Genomic DNA, 21,919 nt, shown 5'->3' with positions numbered 1-21,919 from the left:
ACATTCCCAGACTGCCATTGTGCCATTTGGTGGAGCACTTGCTAATTTTAGATTAGAGAGGAACACACTGGGACAATTAGCCAAGAACCACTCCTGATTCTTGCTCCAACCCATCCTCAGACAAGATCACACCCAAACAACAAGACTGGCAGTAACCCTTCTAACACAAATGAAAAACAGAGGCAAAGGAGGATCCACCATACCTCTTTTTGGCAGAATGCATCTTTTGGGGAATATGTGCCTTTCAACCTCAAAAGCAAGTACTGGAAATAGAAACCCTTTTCTCCTCGCACAAAAAACCCACCTGGGATTTCAAACCAGGGATAGTTCAAGGGCAGAGGGCAGGGAAGAAGGCCAGGGAGCTCTCCCAAAGAGTGCATGCCACAAGAGATGAACTAGTTGCAGAGATAATAATATTTGACATGATATGGTTTGATAACACTCAAAATCATCTCCATGCTGAAGGGCAAGAGCTCTTCCACCTGTCCCTCCCCTCTGCAACATCCCGAGGGACACAAGTACAGCAAGGAACAGACTGATCCCCTGGAGATACGGAAAGGAACCCATAAATAAATATATACAAACATCATACCTTTAACAACACAACATCTACAGTCCTGTCCACCTTGGAAATGTCGCACAGGCTGTATCGCCTCTTGTGGCGCTCGTACATTTTGTCCAAAGAGCCGGGAGCAGAGGAGCAGAGCCCACCATGAACCCTGGGCTGAGCACAGCCCCAGACCTCTCACATCTGTGCTCAGAGGAGTCCCCGTGGCTCAGCACACCAGCCTGCCCGAGCTTCTTAACAGGAAAACGAAAATCCCAGCGCTGCGCCTGGCTGATAAAAGTCTTCTCGGAGCAGATTTGCTTATACAGGCAATGCAGGAACTTATAGCAAACAAAAGATATTTGAAGACAGCTTTATACATATAGGATTATTTTTTTGCGAGTGCTAAGAATGGTATCAGCTTTCCTGTTACAGCAATAATAATAAAAAAAATGTTTTCCAGACAACTTTGATATCCAAAAAGCAACAGAATGAAAATCCTGCCTGAAAAGAGAACAAAAGCCAGATGTGTGTAGCAGGAATACTGACGCTCCAAGTGGAAAGGCAGAAGGTAGGATCAGCCAAGACGGGTCTAATTCAGGAAAAAAATAAAAAACAACAACAAAAAAACAATCTCCGTATCCAGTGCAAATACTGTCACCAAAGTGTTTTGTTTTTCACACCCTCATGCACTGAAAGCAGCAACAACAAAAAAGTACTTTCCTCCTTCCAAATCAGCTCACTGTTCACCGGGCAAGACGGCTTGGGTTTGCGTTAAGTTTAAATTTCTAATGACAGCACTGGGGAAAAGGAAAGAAAATAATGAAAAAAAGCCACTCCCTCCTGATTTGGGCTGAGACGTCACTGCTTGCCTTTTTAGTCCTGCACCAGTGTTCTCCCAGCTTTCAAATTTACTTTGCAGTTGTGGGAGCATGATTCAGAGAGAGGAAAAAAAAAAAAGAAAGAGGAGGGAGCGGGGGAAGAAAAAGCAGCAGCTTTACTTTGCCAGCCTCTTCCACCTCTGGCTGCAGGCACTTGGTGTGTTTGCTCAGTCAAAAACAAGACTGAGAGCAAAGGGACGTGTTTTTCAAGAGGTAAAAAGACTCTTCCTACTCCCCCAGGCCAGGTGAATGAAAGACAGTTTCGAGGTTAATGCTCTCCTAAACCAGGAATGGAAACTTATGATTTAACCAACGCACATGGAAAAAAAAAAAAAAAAAAAAGAAAAGGAAATCAGCCATTTACTTTTTTCTTGGTTTGTTTGCAACACAAAGATCTCAGCAACCAGTTGTCCAGAAAATACAATCTTCCCTCTTCTCTTCTGGCCTGAAAGGCAGAGCTTTCTTTCTTGGGGACAAAAAAAAAAAAAACAACCCTAAAGTTTTTTGTCTTTCTAATGCCGGGGCCAGTGCAAGTCTCTCTGCTCTCAATAGCTCATTCACATCAGCTGGGCTCTGCATGCTCACTGCCACATGGTTTCCTGTTTTCAAACTGCCCCCTTGCAGCCCCCTCCGCTTTCCACCCCACCCTGACCTCTCCAGGGATGAAATCTTTCCATACTTCCCTGGCTTTAGACATTCTCTCATTCATCGATTCAAAAGGGAATGGGGGCGACTCAAAATGAAAGGAAAAAAAAAGAGAAGAAAAGGGGAAGCAGAGTTTTCGGAGTCTGAGAGTTTGTAGTGACCAGAACTTGCTGCTTTGCTAGATGGAAAAGCTGAGAATGCAGCAATTTTTAATCCCAAGCTGTAAAGCAGAAAATGCAGAACATATCAACCCGAGGTTTAATTGCCAACTTCCAACAGCCACCCTCGGCAGCGCCGGGAGAACCGGCCCACCTCCTGCTGCTGGGATTTGCTCCACTCCTGGAGCTTAGTTAGGGGGTTGTAGGTCTTTTCATCCAGTCCTGTAGGGTGGTCCCGGTTCCCTGGTTGTATAAGGAGATTCGTAGCCACCAGCTCAAACTCTGGCAAAGGTGACTCAAACCCTGCAGCCTACTGGAACGGATAAAACACAAGTTCTTGGCATTTGAATGTAAGATGAGTCTTCCAAAGGAGATCGAAACACATCTGCTGCAAGCAAGCACTCCAGCTTCTCTCCTCCCAGTGCTACCCAGTCTTCTGAGTGCCCAAACACACTGCACCACAGCCTGCCTGTGAGTAACACGGGAACTGATTCCCCTCCGTGCCTGTTCAGTAAAACACCAAAATACAGGAGTTTACAGAACCACCACATACTGTGAGCTCCTGGATGTGACACCCCAATCTTTTGTGTAGCAATCAATCTACAGTCAGACTACACAAAAGCACAGCTACCCCACGGATTTAGCAGCCTCAGTAACCAAGTGAAGGGCAGCTTTTCCTGACACTTGATGACACAGTGGGCAGCCCTGACACAAAGCTCAGCCTGGGGCCTCGCACCTGAGCGTATCCTCAGGCTCTGGAGGAGGCTGGGACTCACAGCAGATGAGCTGCTCCCAGTGGGGGACACAGGTACACTCTTACCTAGTCAGCGCCAAAGCCTCCCCACACTTTCCTTTCATCTGCTCCAGTCTCTCCCTCAGATCCCAAAGCTTCATCTCCAGCACACCACCAGCTGAACTGAGGAGGATTCCTCTTATGAGGCTGTCTTACAGCTACAATCCCTGGCTCAAGGTCTCAGCCAATGACTCTGCTCTCTCCAACAACAAGCAGAGCTTCTCCTTTCAGTATTAGGACACACACAATGTGGTCGTACTTTGGGGACTTTCTGGAGCCACCAGTTTTCTCCACAAGTAATGAGTCCCAGCAGTCATGTGCCCATCGAGATGAGGAATCAGAAATGGCTATGACAGCATTCCAAACTTCAAACACTACCATAAAAGGCAGGGATTTCCTCAAATCTAAATTTACAAGACAGGAACACATAAACAAAGTATGTGAATTTAGTTCAGGTGTAGGAATTTGGAACAGTCAGTATCTTAATGATGCTCTAATGTTTCATTATGGAGCATTTTTTTTTAAACTGATATAGCAGACAGATTTGTTTTCAAATCAATTTGATTACAGCTGCTGGTATACCCAGCCAAGATTTATCCTAACAACAACTGAACAGCTCTGCTCAGACACTCCATTTAAAGCACTTCACCTCTGATCCACAGAGCTCCCCTGGCAACCAGAAAGAGATGTCCAGCTGAAGAGCTCAAGGAATGCCACCATGCAGAGGAGGTGAGCACCACTAACTGTGACAGTGCATCTTCCACAGAGATGCAAGATGGGTCCAACTTGTAGCTGCATCAACACCCGCTCTTTTGTGGCTCACATTACATCACCCTTTCTGCAGGTAAGGGGAAATGAAAACCATCTCCACTCAAAGCAGCAGGGAGACAGAAGGGAAATGTGCAGCTTTCACAGCAGGAGGTCAATTTTCCTGAGCTATGCACAAGCATCCTGGGATGGCCAAAAGCCACAAGTAACCCAGTGTGGGCTTTCATGGGGCAGCAGGGAACAGAAAGCTCATGTGGAAGGTGCAGACAGGTGGAGAGAAGCAGTCAGGGAAGCTACCAGACCCATGCCAGGCTGGGTGACTCTGGGCACAGGATGGGTCCCAGGACTTGGTGGATATCCCAGCACTTGGTGCATGTCCTGTGAATCAAGATGATGACCTGCCTTCCTCTTTAATTATATGTCTAGATCTAGTAAAGGTTGTCAGCTGATCTCCTCGACTCCCCTACACCTTCAGCCACAGAGGGAAAGAATCAACACACACCAAGAAAAAATAACCCCTTCTCTCCCTTCTCTTTTTATTTTTTAATTTAAGATGCTAAATCCCTAATTTGTTCTAAGAGTTTTTTCTGTAGTTATGTTCCCAACTCACAGCAAAGATCAGGGGGTCAGGGACAACTACAGATACCCAAAGTGCATCTCCATTTCCAGACTTTACTGCTGGGGGTGGGGGGGAAACATATTATAAACAAATAGAAGATAATGTGCCAGACACATTCTCCCATGGGAGACCATCACTCTCTTCCCACATTAGGTGGGGCTTTTGCTGCATTGTTTCAGGCTAGAAATCTTGCCTTGCACACGGCCTTCCATCCACACAGCACTGTTGGGCAGGCACAGAACACGACTCAGCCCGGACGGAGCAGAACAAAAACATCCAGACTCTTTTGTCCAGCTATTTAAGGCAGTCCTTGAATGCCACACAAGTGTTTAGACAGCCTATAGCATTTATGCTCTGAAACACAATGAAACAGACAATCAGAAAATAAAGATTAAATGAAAAAAAAACCTACTCTAACAAGTAAATAATTCTCTTTTTTTGGGGGCGAGTTGCTCAAAATGGAGAGGAGATGCAAGCAGCAGCCCCGGCCACTGGCTGCTGATGCGACAGTTCTGGGCTCCTTATTGAAAACATCTGGAAGCTCTGAGCTGCTTTGTGCAGACAGGAGTTTGAAACTATCCAATCATTTCATATCCAAACCCAAGTCCAGCGCTGCAGATTTCAAGGGAAGGAAAAGAGGGGGAAGAAAAAAAAAAACCGCACTTGATCACACCATATGATCTGTAACTCATCCAGATAAAACTCCTCCTCCTCCTCCACCCGCTAACAGACCTCTTAATGACAAGGAAATCATGGTTATACTGAAACAGACTGGACTATTGTTATCTGTTTCAAATTACTTTTGCCATGTCGTTATGAAACACTGCAATGATGCAATCTGCAGAAATACTCAGGCGTATTAACTTCTTTAACCGCGACTCTGATAGGAACTCATGGAGCAGCAGATGAAAGGAAAAAATCTCCCTGTTTTAAGCAAGGCAAAACCCACTTTTGGGCACTAAACCGAGGTGATAATGAATTCATCAGACAGTAAGAGAGAAGAATTGCAATTTCAACTGCTCTTTTCTTAAAAGAAAGCAGATTTCTGGGAAGCCTTTTTAAAATTTTACATTTCTGGCACTTACATGGATAGACAAAACAAATCGCTTTTTTCCTAAAACTAAATAAGGAAAAGGGAATCTGCACTCTAATGCTGCAAAGCCTGCAAGAGAAGCATGTCCAATCTGGAAAGGAGAGGACATCCATCGTGTCTGCTGGGAGGGAGGTCAGCACCCACGTGAGACCAGACAGACATGGACACTCAAATGTGGATTTTGAAGAAGACCAGGCTGCTGTTGACCACAGCAAGCATTCACACCACAGACCTTGTCAAGAGCCCTGGATTCTTCTAGGCATTTCTCATGTTTGTAGGAGCACTGCAACACGGAGGAGTTTTGTGGCTGACCCTGTCCCACTGTGCCTGACTGCATCCTTGTGGGGTGGTGGCACTTTGGTCCAGAGCTGATCCCTCTGGCCATGGCATGACCCACCAGTGTCCACCAAGCTACAAGTGGCTCCAAAAAGCTGGCTGTGATTTTGAATTCCCCTACAAGGTAGGGCACAGAAAGAAAAGGAGTCACAGAGAGGGACATGGACAGTCCCCCACGACCAGACATCACAGGAATCTGATCTGTGGCAAATCCATGCTACTCTAAGGTCAGTGATGCAGCAACAAACCTCCACAGTCCTGGTCCTAAAACACCTCCATATTCACCAGTTTGATTAAATCCTCGGGGTAAATCATCCACAGTACCAACACAAGTTTTACTCTCCAGCCTGGGACCCTCCCAAAACCTCCCTATTTAAATCATATACTCACACCAAGGTCTGGAGAGAGGCATTTCCTCACAGAGCAATGCTTTGGGACAACATGTCTGAGCTGAATTTACCATCAAACAATCCACTGTCCAACTGCAGCCTGTGTTTCAGCTCAAAGACAGAAGCATCTGACAAACAGCTAAAGAGCCATGAGGGAATGAGGAAGGCTTGGAAAGCTGTCAGACACATGGATACATGGAGCATGTGTTTGGAGAAAATACAAAAACACCTTGAGAGACCTTCAGCCACTTCCTGACCTTCCCTTTTTCTAATATTTCTCAGAGACTAAGTGTACATTTTTCAGGAATTTCTATTGTCCAAATAACCTTCAGAAAAATGCCTAAGCTTTGGTCAGCCATGGAGCATGCCTGAACATCCTTCCAGAGGAAGTCAACTGCCCATCTTACTGCTCCCAAATGGCTACAGGAGAAACAGAACCCACACAAGAGATTAGCAACCCCTCAGCTGACTCTACATCACTTTGCAAGTTCTGCTTCTTCCTTTACCAAAAATAACCACAGTTGGGATGTCTAGCTGGCTGAGGTGCTGTGGGATCTTGGACCAGGCCACAGATATTTATTTAGCCTGTTACGGGATTTAAGAGAAATACTTCTGCTGTCAAGCACTGGACATTTTGCTTTGCTCTGTGAGTTTCAACATCCTGAAAACAGGGAAGGGAAAACATGAGTGGATAAAGCAGGAATAGTCCCAGAAGAGGCTGTCAAGGAGCCTCTGAGCTATGAACTGCAGCAACAAATCAGCTGCGCATCCCCTGTGTCCTCCTGTCAGCTGCTCCTGTGCTCAGGCACTTCCCACCAGGGCACGGTGTCTGATGACTTACAGATTGGGTCAAACACCAAAAACATGGGGCCTTCTGTAAAGAATAACACAATCTGCAGCCAAAACAAGTGGATGGAAGATAATGCTCTAATTTCACAGCTGGCACAGCCCAGCCTGAAGCTGCTGCTGAAGAAATGATGCTCAATTCTCTGATCTCATCCAATACTAAAGTTGGTCACAATAGATTTGTTTATGTTTTCCTTTATGGTTTTCAGTTGCTGGCAATAAATATGTAAATTTTACATGCACACAATGAGTGATAATCTTCGCTAATTACTGTGACTCTCCTAGAAAGGAAGGATTACAATTTTGGGGATCTGGAAGGATAATGACATAAATGAAAGTATTTAAAATAGCAAATTGCATTTACAGGAGTTTTCAAACCACTGTCAATATTATACAAGCCATTTAAAATTGGTTTGCATAGACCATCTCTCAGATACCTGAGGGCCTGCTCAAGCCAAATCAAGCAATGTCTAATAATTTGTCCTACAGAGGAATTAAGGAAGAGATCATTGCATTTGTGTCAAATGCAAGAAATGGGGGATGTTTCATTATCTATAAAGCTCAAAAATTCAAAAATCAAAGGAGTTTTTCATTTTTATAGAATCCATAATAAAAAAAACATATTCTGACATGATTGGGACAGATATAGGATATAAGAAAGTACTGATTTACACAACTAAAAACATATGTTCTGTACTCCCATAACAACACATTCTAGAAAGACTGACTCTCTATAGTCCAAGATATGAGGCTAAAAATTAGTTTGAGATTTTGTGCAGGAAAACAAAGCACCTCACATTTTCAGAGTGCAGGAAACATCCCTGTGCTCTGAAACGACCGCCACTGCTGCAGGCAGGACACAGGAGCAGGCAGACATTGCCTGAGCTGCTCCAGGATGCCTCAGCATAACATGAGATCAGTGCCATGAAACATCTGGTGGATGGTTCTATCTGATGAATTATGTCTTTAGCTAAAAACAGAGACAGGGTAGCAGATTATGTAGATGAATTGGCGGATAAAGCCCAACAAAAATGACGTATGGCATGAGTGAGTGAAATTAATGGACAATATAAAAATGACACATCTTGAACTGAGGAAATTATTCAACATTTACCATTCTTTCATGCCTACAGTTTAAGGCACTGTAATCTAACCGAAAAACAGAGACGGGTCATTCAAATGAATAAATCATGCCAGAAAATGATTCAGCTTCCCTACTTTTTTTTTTTTCTTTTTCTTTTTAACTGAAGTCCCTAGGACTCAGCCCTTGGGAAGACCACACAACCCAGTGTATTGTCCTGACCAGGCACTCTGTCAAAAGGGAAAAGGTTATCTTTTCTTTCATCTTGTAATTGAAAATCTGGGAGGGGAAGTGTTGGGAAAGCAGAGCACTGTACAAAGGCACCCATCATATTCCCAGGTCAGGTTTTTGCTTGGCTGCTAATGAAGGCAGTGGATTGAGGACACTGTGGCATTTGTTTAGCCCTTCCAATATTTCTGTTTGTTTTGTGGGAAGGAGGATCTCAGCCCCCACGGGTAACTGAGATGCTCTGAGTGCAGCCCAGCCCCTCTCCCAGCAATAACAGACACTCCTCCTACCTACCCCACATCCAACCAATATTTTTGTGCCCTCTCTCCATGCATTAGGAAACCTGAAATGAAATCCAACTCAGACTCTGAGAGGAGGCATTTGGAATCCAGTTCCTGCCTGGGAGGTCTGCTTTAGGACCACATGAGTACTCCTTTGCTCACTGTTTTATCCGTTTCCCTGGTAGTCCTCTGTAAAGAATATTAAACAAACATGTCTTTACAGCTCAAGAGCCCAGGAGAGAATGTTGACCCTGTGGAAAAAACCCTGGTTTTATCCACTTTTACACCACTTTCATCCCTCTGGACTAAAGATGTATACACAAGGGTAAGGATTCATTGGGTCCACAAAGCCATCATGATGGACTGCTACATCAATCCATACTGAGGATGTTCTCCCCTGTAGCCTGATTTTAGAAAGTATTTTTAAAGGAATTTCAGGGCATAAAATATGTATAATTACAGCCAGGTATGTGGAAGCATCACTAATTGTGAGGAATTTTCTCAACAGTTGATGCTGCTCCAGAAAAAAAAGAATAAAATATTTATTCTAAGGTTATAAACATATCCTACACCTCTACCAGCTTTTCAAAGATCCCTCTACAGTAACATTTGTTGTTGCAAGGTTAAATCCTAACTGGAATAATGGGTCCCAAGCCCTATTCCTATGCCTCTCCACTCAGTTAAAACTAGGGAATGTCCCTGGCAAACATAGGGAATGTCAAGCCAATACAGGTGCTTTAAGAAATTTTCAGTTGCTGAGTTTTTGTGCTCCCCTCTCTCATTCCCCACCTGCAAGAGATGCTGCATTTCCATACATTTAATAGCTTTTTTCAGTAGATAAATACATTCAAGAAAATGGATGATGATAAATGGTACCAAAAATGTCAAAAAACAGCATTTATAATAGCCTGCAATTTCCCTGAGTTATCCTGCTGACTTGGACTGTTCCAGGAGCTGCAAATTGCTGTGCTGCAGATAAGGAAAATGAAGCATCTGAGATTTCTCGCCAGTGACTACAACAAAAGGGTTGGTTTTGTTTTCTTAGGAAGAAAGAGGAAAATATTCTGAAGCTTTCTCTTCAGGCTAAAATCCAAAACATTTACAAGACTCAGGAGCACAAAAGCTTGAAGATAACTAGCAGAACTGATGCCAGTTCCATCAAAGCAAACCAGTAACAGCAACTGGGAGGAATGCAGATTATGCAGCATCCATTTCTATAGAAAAGAAACTGTTACACAACAGCTAAATAATTTAACTACTGCAAGTTATTATTCCTCAGCTAGTCTTTTTTTGGCTACCATGTAGCACTAGTCTCTTCTGTTTCTGAAGTTTGCCTTTCAGAAAAAAAAAAAAAAGGCAACTTCAAAACATGCAAAAATTAATGAAACCCATATGTGGGACACTGTCATTATTCCATGTTTATAAGAGGATCAGGTTTTGTTAAATGGGCTTATTTAATGCAGATGCATAAGCAAAAATATCCAGCAAAAGATCTGAAAGCTATTGAAAGCAAAATATTTTCACAATTTAAACTAAAGCCACTATATATTTTGGTGCAACTTTGTTTATGGCTTCTCTGACAGCTTATAACTTCTCCTAACCAGAGAAACATCTCCTAGATAAGATTTTACCTTTTTGACTCTTTTCACCCTCATACTGCATTTAAGCTGGGCCAACATAAAAATCTATGGCTTATGGAAACATCTGTTGATACAGACACACAATTTTGACAATTTTTGACTTAACAACAGCTGTTGTTATTTCATGCTCTTTTTTGGCTAGACCAGTTGGTAAGACTGAAAGAAAATTGAAGTTGGGCTCCTTTCCTGGGAGGAGCCTCTCTTTAGAGGCTGCAGTCAGTACCTCGCTGAATGTCCCCCAAGTCTGGTCTTGCCCACCAGACTCAGACAAGAAAAAAAGGAAATACATCTCACCTAAACACTGGCTTAAAATACCCCCTGCTGTTTCTGCTTTCTGCCCGTACAAGGTACTAAAACACCCTCCACTGCCCATCTTCCTGGGTCCCACTGGCACTTCCAACAGCAATCCACAAGAAACCCCAGGTTTGTCTTGCGTCCCCTCCTGCTATTTCTTTCCCAGGATCCAGACATCTGCCAACATCCTCCATAAAAGATAACACACAATATATTTAAAGAGCCAACCTGCCAAAAGGTATTTGGTGCTTCAGACAGTGCTACTTCCCAGACAGAGAACACGCACTGCTCACAGGAAGGCTTGCATAAAAACAGAATGTCCTTTTCTTGCAAATCTAATGATTGCCTAACAAAAAAACCCCAACCAATTCAACCAAAATATCCTATTTTCAACATTTAATTCAGCTGCTAGTTGAAACAAGATGTTTCTATCTAAATTCTGTTTTCTTGAAAGAGAAGAAAACAGCTTACAAAGCTTTTAAAGAGCTCCAGTCTTTTTCAGTGTACATTAAAACTGTCAAGAGCCAAAGAAAGCCAATACTCCGCTCACAGATTTTTTCTATCCCCTTGCTCTTTCTAACAGAGAGGACTTGTTTAATCTTACCTTCAAACTTCTTACTTCCCTGCCATGCACTCCTAGAGTCTCTGTTGGTTGTGCCAATGCTTGCCCAAATGGACAGCTATAAAAAAGCAGTTTAAACAGAAACTACTTATCTAGAGGAGGGAGAGCCCCAGGTTCACATGCAGAGGAGATATTTCAGCATTAAAGAATTCTCGGAGCTACTCCAAGACACAAATTTTTGTTGTCTGCTGCACTGTAAGGATTTTAAGCCCAGAAAGAAGCTATTTATTTAGTCTATATACATAGATTTATAAGAAAGGCAGAGGATCCATCTAAAGTCTTCTGGGTGCTTTTTGCATTGTTTATAACATATGAAGTAAACTCAGCTTCCTCAAAGACAGAAAAGAAGAAATAAACAAAGCTTGACAAGAAAAATCAAACACTGTCCCCCAAATGTACAGCTATGAACTAAAAAAGCTTTTTGAGATGCCTCTCAATGTCTCCTCAAAACACATTAAAACAGAGAATTTGCAAAATGACCTAAAACCCATTTCTGCCCACGCTGCAGGGAGGAGTTTCTCTCACCCCTTCCCCTTTTAAGACCCCAGTTTTTACAGTCATGGCTCTCTTTGGTTATCTACAAGTAGGTATATTTGGATAACCTTCATTCTCTTTTAAAAGGCTCAAAAAGCCTTTGACACCTCTTGACACAAATTTGACACATTTAGACACAATCTAAAACATTACTGCTCTGCTTTAACCCTGCAGTGCAGGCACTTGAAGCTAAAACTAAGCTGCCTCCTCCTGAGCAAGAGGTCAGTAAGCATTTCCTCACCTTATTATGGCCAGTGAGTTAAAAAAAGAAATAAGAGTGGAACAAAATACCAAGGAATCCTTCTTTAATCTCAGTAGATTTTAACAGCCCATCCCTCTCCATGCTTTTGGTAGGAATCAGTACAGTAATTTGGAAAGGCAGAAGAGATTTCACACTCCTAGACACAAGATCTCAGACTGAAACTAACGCTTCAGAGAACTGCACCTCCAGCCTCTGAAAATGTGTATTTTGGAAATATTCCTCCCAACCACTTTCAGGCATTTAATATGTCCAGCTGTGTTAAGAAACCAAGCAAAAGTTCAGTGTCAAGTAATTCAGGATTATGATCTTTTTTTGATTTATGGAGGTAAGCACAGTCTCAGACACAAGAAAAACAAGTCACCTGATCCTAAGCAGACTCAGTTCCAGAGCTCAGACTAATGAGCGAGCAAGGACAAGGATTCACGCTCCTGCCTCTTATCTCAGCAGCTGGAAGGACACCACATGAGGAGGGAGAGCACAGCCAGAGAGAGGCAGAGCCAGCCCCAGGGTACCTGCAAACACAGTATTGGTGTTCCAGTGGGGAAGATGGAAATGCTCCAGGAGAGGGAGGCACGTGGTATTGGATAAAGATGCAGGGAAGAATATGCCCCCAAATAATAAAGTGCAAAAATAAGGAGAAACTACTATTAAGTGGCTGTAATGGTATCAGGGTAAAGTCTTCAGGGAGAAGTAATATCTAACCAGGCTGAGGAAACCTTAAGCCTTCTGCAGGTCTGAAAGCAGAGCAGCATAACTCAGGTTAAACACAGAACAGCAACAATTCCTCTGTTTCAAACTACACAAAGAGAAGAGAAAGCAAACAAGGTAATCTAAAAATACTTGCTCTATTTTTTGGATTAGTCTCCTGGGCGCAGCTATTAACTTCATTTTCACTGAGTACATCACTGGCACTAAGATGATAAACACAGCAAGTGAGAAGGGATGGAACAGTTAGGTTCACCGCTGCTCAAGAGAAAATCAGAAAGTTTGCAACATCAAGTACATGCTTATTTAGGCATAAATTTAATGTATATGTGAAGCAGAAAGAGAAGTGGAAGGAGAAGAACTTCATTAGTTGCAAGAGACCAAGTACAAAATAAAGCCTAGTTTAAAATTGCCCCCATCTGCTAATTCCTATACAGCTGATGAAGTATATTTTATTAAACCATTGCAAAACATTTTATGTTCTTGTTATGGCCTCCTTGCTGGGGTTATTCCAAAGCAGAAGTCCAAAACACAGATCACAGCAGTAAAAAATCGAAGTGGCCATGGAGAGGAGGCACAGCAGCACTGAGAAGAAACTCTTACCCTTTGTGTCTACCTGCTCTGGGGTCCCGATAAAACAAGTCACTCTTGTCCATGCTTTGTGTATGTCATTTGGAGACATCACCTCTTCTTTAGCATAATTTATGACTAAAGTCTTCTACCAAAATTCAGAAGTTTCTTTTCCTTGAAAGTTTCACTTAATTTGGTACTGTGACAGTAAGGACAGCTATGACTGCCCACAGCCAAACACAACACCAAGGCACTCCTCTGGCCCTGGGGATTTTAATTCTGACCTGCAGCTTCCCCAGCTCAGCCAAACCCACTCCCTTCCAAACTTTTATTTTAGGTATCATATGTTTGGATACCAAATCACACAATCCTTCTGAGTAGACTACAATATTTGAATCATCCACTGCAAGATTAACCATCTATTCTTGTTTCACAGTCCCAAGCTTAAAGACCTCCTCACCACCAGTCCATCCTGTACAACTGCAACGAGGTCCCTGCCAAGCCAGAAAGCCATCAGTCTGCTCAGTGCAAGGATGCTGCATGAAGAGGCAAACATTTAGTTATCACCCAGGCTTTTATCTACTCTGATGTTTTAACAGCAGTTTGAGCCAGAAACATTCTGCAGCTGAGTCACCCTGGGCCACACCAGGATGTGTATGTAACGCCAAGCAGAAACAGACACTGAGCACAAACAGTTGAGATGCTGGAGGGAAAAAAACAGGTTTCCACCTTTGCATGAAAAATGTAATAAGGGAAGGCAAACAACCTAAAATAGGTGGGAAAAGGCTGAGAACAATAACAAAAAGGGAAATCTGTGAAAGGACCATGAGGTGACATGCATTTTGATTCCATGTTTCCATGGAAAAGTTTAACAGTTCTTCTTATCTACTTACTCCCATCATTCTTTTCATCTTTTGCTGTCAGAAATGCTATGCCTGGATATTGCTAGAGCCTGCTTCATCAGTGGCCAAGAGCTCCTGTTCATTTATCATGTCTGTCCCATGACTACTCACAAAAACCCAGAACAAATGTGAGGGAATATAATTAAAAATCTATTTCTTGTATTTAAAAGGTTTTCCTCTAAGGTGGTGTAACTTCCAATGAACTGCAAAAAACGTAATCTACAGAAAAGCATAAACAGTGGCCTGCCTACACTGTAAGGGGCCAACTCTGCCTTCCAAAATATCAGAATGGAACTAGGTAAGTTCCTTCAGAAGGATAAAAACCCAGTGATCTGATACACCAAAGTACCCACTTGTCATAATAATGCAGCCTCCATCAGAAGTCCACATTTGGTCTCCCATGTTATCATTTTAGTTTTCTCTATATTTAGACCAGGAATTCAGTGTGCAGTAACCATGTCTACTGTACAACAGTTACACCACAAAACTTTTAAGATATTTCAAACACAAATAAAAGAACCCATAGGATAAAGGAGATTGGACCATTCAAAAACAGCTTCCGTAAGGTACAGTATTCAATGCCAGCATTCCTTTGCTAGATTAACAGTCTTTTACATCCATTATTTTATGGAAAGTATGGATACATACTTTCATGACTACATAAAAAATGAACGTATCAAACCACTGGAAGAGAACTCTAAACCCAGGATTTTCTATTATTAAAATCTGCTAGATCTGTATTTTATAAACTTGTAAAATAACAGAGTCCTGATCCTTAAAAGGGTCTCTGAAAGCTACTTTAATACACTGATGTAAAATAATTTATGAGTGAACCCCCTTTGTCTGAAGCAAGCCCTAAGTGAGCATTGCAGAAGAACTGTAAACGGTTGTCTTCAATCTAAACCATCTCAAAACTAGAGCAAGAATATACACACAACTCTGCCTTTGAGCCAACAGCACCTCCAGATGAAAGTGCAGGTAGATCTTGATGCTTTTAGCAATGAGTGTGAAAAAACAGAGGGATAAACTTTGCTGCAACTGGGAGGATGACAGAGCCAGATGTTTTGCTAGAGAAAATGAGGAAATGATGAAAAACCAGAGTATCAGGCAGCAATCTTTGCCTCTAAAGAGCAGTGGCTGAAGGGGAGGAGAATTAACTCACCATCTCCAGAGGTCAGCAGGGGCTGGCACAAGCCCTGTGGCTACAGTGGGGGCGGCGCGGGCACCTTCATCTGCCCTGAGCCGGACCTGGGAGCAGCATCCCTGCTCTGAGCCAGGGATTTGGCTCTGTGTCCACGTTCCTGCCTCACCCCTTAACATCCATGAATCCTGTGACTGAGCTTGGAAACTACTGTCTTGAGCTGGGGATTATCAGCCTTCTGGATAAAAAGGCAACGGAAATGCAGCACCCGGAGAAATTCAGTGCAGGACAAAAAAACCCTGCCACAATAGTTGTATAAATGCCTTCAAGGCATGAGTAATGGTAAAGGCCAAACAAGAACACCAGCCCGGTTTGAATTTCTTTTTCTTTTCCTTCCCCCAGCTTTTATTCTCGCTCCCTGCAGCTTGTGTGGCGATGCCCAGAGCAGGCGGCGAAAGCTGGGGTGATGTGTCCTACACAGCAATGAATTCACTCAGGGCTGGCCAGCTGACACAATTTCCTCACAGAGCTCAAAGCCTCTGCTCTGAGCATCCGGGGCAGGCACAGGATGCTGGTGGGTGTGAGAAAGGGCCTGGCAGATGACTAGCCCAAAGCTTTGTCCCGATGGCTAAGTGTGTGTCAGCCTCCAGCACTAATGCCAGGCTTAGGGCTGGCTCCCTTTTGGCTCAGTTTTTCCATGTTTACTGTAGTTACAGGACAACATTTACAAAGAGAGGGTTACACAAGTGATTTTAAAGAGGCAGGGTGAGAACACGGCCTATTGTTAAGGCTGCGCTTTCCACCACCAGACCTAGCTCTGATTAGTTTCCAGCACTTCAGCCACTTGCTCTGAAATTGTCCAAGCTGTTCAGGAGATTCCCGTGTTGCTCTGCAGGCCCTTTGGAAAAAAGGGATTTGCAACCCCCCTCCTGTAGTATGTACATGTGCACATCCATGCAGATGGAGAAAATAAACTTCAGTGCACATAGACAATCTGAATTTTGTCAGGTCCTCAGGGTGAGCAGTTTGTAAAAATAGCTAATTCATAAGAAAATAAATTGGAGCCTGGAAAACTGTACCAGCCCCTTGTCTTGGGTCACCAGCAAGGTCCAGTAGTTTGGAACCATGAAGCACCACTTGATCTGACAACAACTGCACCAGACTCTGCTCCTCAACACCAGCCACAGGAGGTGGGTGACACTACACCTTGGCCAGAATTTTATCTGTTTGGGGGAAGGAAAAACCTCTGCATTCTTCACACCTACTGTCCATCCCAGCATTCATCTCAGTACCATGTGGGTCTCTACTCTCTCCCATAAGCTCTTTTACATCCCATTCAGTCCATCCTCTTCTTCCCACCTTCATCTCCTGCAGTCCTGCTGTCCCAGTCCACTTCCTTTGCTCCCTGCCAGACTCTGGCCAAGCAGCTCCTTGCTCTTCTCCCTGTTCAGCAAAGCACAAACCTGGAGGCCTACAAACCAAAGCCAATGGGTAAAAACACACCTGAGGCTCTGTCCTGACAGCATCACCTCTTATCTGTAACAACTCCCAGGGAAGGAGGTTTCCTGGCCTCCTTAGGTGGTCTTGCAACAGTTTTATGATGGTAACAGGATGTTTTCACAACATCCAGCCTAAATCATCCTGGCAGATGAACAAATCAGTAAATTAAACTGCCATGGAAATCTGGGACTTTAATAACCACTATTAGATGTTGGCAGACTGCTGGATTGCACAATGGTTTTCTTTTTGCTGCACCAAATAAATGTAATTCTTTCAATCTCTTCTCACGTTTCTTCATCTCTTCTTATTGTTTCCTTCTGGACACTTTCCAATCTCCCTGCATCTTCCTCTGAGCAGAGCACCCCAAACTGGATTTGATGGCACTGATGATGGCTTCACAGTGCCACACATGAGTAAGTCACCTCCTGCACCTTACAGAGAACACTCCTTCAAATATAACTCAAAACATGATTTGTCTCTCTTGCAATAGCTCTTGCTGTTGATTCATTTGTAATCCACTAAAAATCCTCAGTCTTATTTTAGTCTATCCCTCTCCAGCTCAAACCTGACTTGGTAAAAGTGAATTTTGCTTTCTCCTTTGCAAATGCAGTACTCACTGTCTGTTTTTCTCTCTTATCTGGATGTGCTCTCCAATTTCTTAAGGTTTTACTCTGAACCTTAACCCTGTTCTCTCAAGTGCCTACAATCCCTCCCGACCTGTCATCATCTGAGTGTTATAAAATACCTCCATCTTCCAAATTGTGACTGAAAATATTTCAAGTTCTCCCCAAGAAAGTGACCTTGATGATATATCAATTGTTACTGCACTACTTGGATCAGTGGAGGGATGAAAATGCAAGAGTTTTCTAAGCTCCATTCTCTGCAACTTCTGAAAACACAGACATTAATTAAATACTGATTCCTCTGGTAAAGGTAGGATGCATTCAATTCAGTAGGAACTAATACAATTAATAAATGCAAGGGGAAGGCTGTTCCCCAGTGAACTCTGTCAGTGAGGTCAATCAGCTACAATTTCTCAGTCACAGGCTCAGACAACCAAAGCTGTTGGATGAACCCAGCAGCACAACCTTATCCATCCTGCCATGTGAAGACAAAGATTCAGCAAATCACAGCCAGTTGCTGGGATCAACACAAGAGAAGCATATCAGGGTACAGTTAATTTTAAACTGCTGCTTTACTTTGATATTACAGCATGCAGAAGCCAAACAAAGTTTCTCATTAGAGTTAAAAATTATTCCATTTTAAAAACACCAAAGTCTCATTTTAATAGATCACATCAAGTGATTGTCCCAGCTCTACTCCAGACTCCTGAACTAAGCAGGAAAATAAGGACCAGAAGAGCCTTTGTCAGGATAAGTACCCACTACCCACCATGCAGGGAGCCTGGGAAGTTCTGGTTACTTTTATAGCTGAACAGGTACAACCTCTGAGAAAAAATTCTGGAAATTTAAGAAACAGGTCGTTTAAAAACTCATTTTATTTGGAAAAAAACTTTTTTCCACTATTTCTCTTCATTGCTTATAACCCTACAGACCAATATTTTTTAGCAGCAGCATTTCCATGACATACACAAAAGTCTTCTGAAATGACTACAGGAGAAAGTGTGAGATCTCACATATGTAACAATGGCATCACAGATCCAGCTAATTCTAAAAATTCTTCCCAATTTTTCATTCTTCAGAACCCAGCTTAGAAGAAAGAGTTTTCCTCCTTCTCTCTCCAGACTACTCAAGCTACTGTCCTTCAGCCTGACTGAACTCTACAAGAAATTGCACTTTTTAACTTCCAAGATTGTTTTTTTTTTTTTAGTAACTTGTGCTCATGAAAAGCAGTGCACAAATTCCTCACCCATAAAATGGGAGCTAACAATAATTCCCAAGATCCAAAACTGCCAACAGCACCAGTGAGGCTGCAAAATACCTACAGCTCCTGACCAGGGGCAAGCAACAACACTTCTATTTGCAGCAAGTTAAGAAAACCACCTTCACTAACCACAAAATGGCTCTGGAATGAGAAGCCAAGAGCACCTGAAAGACTCCTGGCTACAAAAAGAGGCAGCACTAAATAAAGCAGAGTCAGGACGTGGCAGGAGAGGCACAAAGCGTGATGGCTTTCACCAGCCTGCTCTGTCCCAGCCCACATGTGTGAATTAAGCTCTATTTATAAGCCTTCTACTCCTTCTTGGGTTTTTTGTGTTGGTTTTTTTTTTTTTTTTAAATGACCTTAATATAGTGCAGTTGTTATTTTGTTTCTGTTGAACGTAGCAACAGGAAGCCCTGTCAGTCCTGCTGCAAAGTTTCCATTCCCCTGGCACTCCCATGACTGCCTTGGAAAAGACAGATTTCTGAAGAGGTGTTTGACAGGGTGGAAGGGAGAGGAAGAAGAGAAGAAAGCACACACACAAAACCTAAAATGCCTGTAAAACATGCAAAATGGAAGCCAAATTATTTTTTTTTTCTCTTGTCTATTGTTTGAAAGTAAAAGGCTGTGTCCTAATTTGCATTTTCTAAAGATTTCTTACTTCACTACCAGATTTGGAAGTATGGGTCAGGAAAACTATCTTTAATAAAGTGTTGCTTAAAAAAAAAATAAAATCAGTAGCATCTTTACACTCACACATTCCAGTAATGAAAGACTTCCATATCAGACAGCACAAATCTTAGCTTGGAAAATTATTTTCTCTAGTCCCTGGCTAACTCACCAACCAAACAGCTACAGAAATTAAGCCTTAACTTGTTAAAAACATAATAAACCTGATTTTATTACAAGCTTTGGCAAGACTGTTCTGCTGCTCAAAGAGCTTTACTGCGTGATGAGCAAAGATCGCTGGAGCTCCACCCTGCAGTGTAAACTCATCCCCACAGTATTTTCTCTTTTAACAGCTTCATAATGGTAGGGGAAGACACAAACACAGCTGCTCAAAGGAAACGTGCTCCAACACAAAGCTGCCATCAATTTACCATTTACAAAACACGTTTTCTGGAACATGAAACCACACATAAAATACAGGAGCAAATGCAAATCCAGCTAGGAAAGGTAAAACCAAAAAAACACAGGTACTGACAAAGCAGAATTTGTATTTTGCTTTAAATGAAAATTATGTTCATGCAAAGCTAAATATTAACTTTTTTTTTTTAATCACAGACAGTCCTTAAATATGGCAAAGCATAAGTAATAGAATACAATACCAATGGATTCCTGATTCATGGCATGATCTTTTTATATTGTTTCAGTGACATGAGGAATATGGACTTGCCCCCCACATTTGATCCCTACATGTCCTCCCATTGTTCATTTTTCTTCCAGCTAAGGCACAAACATCCCCAGCCTATGATTTCTTTAGACCTCAGAGTCTGTGCACACACCAACATAAACCACAGACCTTCTGCCAAAATCTCCCTGGAAACACAGAGCACGAGAGGAGATGCACAGACTCTCCAGGACCACCCTGGCAGCAGCAGTGCTGGGACCTCAAAGGTGCTGCTGGCTCCCACACAGCATCACCAACCTCGAGTGCATTCCAGGACATGGCTTCTGTCACATCCTACACAAATCTTGGTACAACCTTGCCCCATGAGGAACCTCTTGGCTCAAACTGTCCCCGGCTGAGAAAACATAAATGTGCCCTACCCCAGCAGTTGAAAATGCAAGGGTTAAAATAGCCCAGGCTATTTTTAAAAGGCTAAAGCAACACCACTGGATATCGCTCAGCTTTGCAGAGGCTACAGAAAGGAAACCAGCTGGTCACAGCAGCAGTGGAGTTTCTTTATAAAGCACAGCAAAGGACAAGGTGACAACACCTGCACTCACCACTTCTTCTGTGCCGTCCTTCTGAAAATCCACCTCGTCCTCAGTTTTCATCTCCAACCTCCCTGTGCAAACAAAAGGTCCACAAAGGTAATTTAAAAACAAATTTCTTTCAGTGCTACTGATTTTTTTTGTTTACTCAAACCAGTCCCACTCTCCACAAAAAAAAGAAAAGAAAATCCAACCCCCAAGGCCCTTCAACAAGTCCATTTGAACCCCTTCAAGTCCATTTGATTTCCAACTTCTGGTTTCATTGCTGACTTCACTGCTTCCTTGCTATTAATTTTAACAACTATCCTATCTGGGACCGAAGGAAACTATGAAACAGCAGCAAGCATGGGGTTAAACTCCTGACAACCTGTAGGTGAGGCCAAGCACATCTGCAGGTATTTGTCCTTGTATTTTCTTGGTTCCCATTCATCTCATAAAGAACCAAATTTTTTGCTATTTTCCTCCTTCCCATAACCCAAAGATAACACAAGAAGCCAGCCCTGTCCGCCCTCGATAGGTATTTTAAGCATTGCAAAAAAAATCCAAACAACAAAAAACCCAAACAAACAAAAAACCAAACCAAACCAAAAAAATAAAATCACAAGCTGCAAAAATTCAACCCACCTGCACTGCCTTAGGGATGAGAGAATTACCCCCCCAGACTAGGAAATCAAAACCTTTGCTGCTGCAGTTTACAAAGTCCCAGCTGACTTTCCCCTTCTCCACACCCTTGTGATGGTGTCACCACCACAGTTGTACAAATTTCATGTCCCAGCTGCTTCCTCTGCCTAGCCAAGTTTTCATTAGTCACCATTCCCCAGGGCTTCCCCCTGCTTACCTTTTTCTGGCATGAAGTCAACATCATCATTCTCCTTCAACCCTAAGCTAAGGACTCTGACACACAGGACACTTCTGGGGGAGTGATTTGATCAAAGCCACCCAGATAGAGAATGGCTGTGTCAGGGCTAAACCCCTCTCTAATCCCACTCCCACTCTCATTTTTTCTAAAAACATACTCTGGATGGATGGCAATGCCTTCTGAAGGGTGACATATGCTTGCAGTGGGTTTACCCGTACAGGGATTTAGCAAGAGGAGCCTCCCATCTTCATGGGGAAATTGTCCTAACAATCGTCACTAATGGTTTTCCACTGCCTTTAATGTCTACCCTTGTTTTTTGGGACCATCTTGTTTTGCAATGATTTTGCCTCAATTACATGAATTTGTGGGCAGACTCAAAAATCAAAGGTAATGCTACAAATTTCTG

At 42.8% G+C, this 21,919-nt stretch overlaps 1 protein-coding gene across 10 annotated transcripts in view; it reads right to left on the bottom strand.

Moving 5' to 3' along the window:
- Positions 1–21,919, bottom strand: part of AKAP13 (A-kinase anchoring protein 13) — a 207,071-nt gene that overhangs the window by 71,248 nt on the left and 113,904 nt on the right. For all 10 annotated transcript variants that reach the window (XM_088063289.1, XM_088063290.1, XM_088063288.1 and 7 more), the window contains one exon: positions 20,667–20,728. In XM_088063289.1, coding sequence (XP_087919415.1) covers positions 20,667–20,728 — 62 coding nt within the window. The remainder of the gene's footprint in view (positions 1–20,666; positions 20,729–21,919) is intronic.

The sequence above is a fragment of the Pseudopodoces humilis genome, chromosome 16, assembly GCF_049639895.1.
Source record: "Pseudopodoces humilis isolate 2021_Gansu_Grassland_sample_001 chromosome 16, ASM4963989v1, whole genome shotgun sequence".
Classification (NCBI taxonomy): Eukaryota; Metazoa; Chordata; class Aves; order Passeriformes; family Paridae; genus Pseudopodoces; species Pseudopodoces humilis.
Note: the sequence above shows the minus strand (reverse complement) of the source record. Positions and strands in the feature narration are given on the sequence as shown.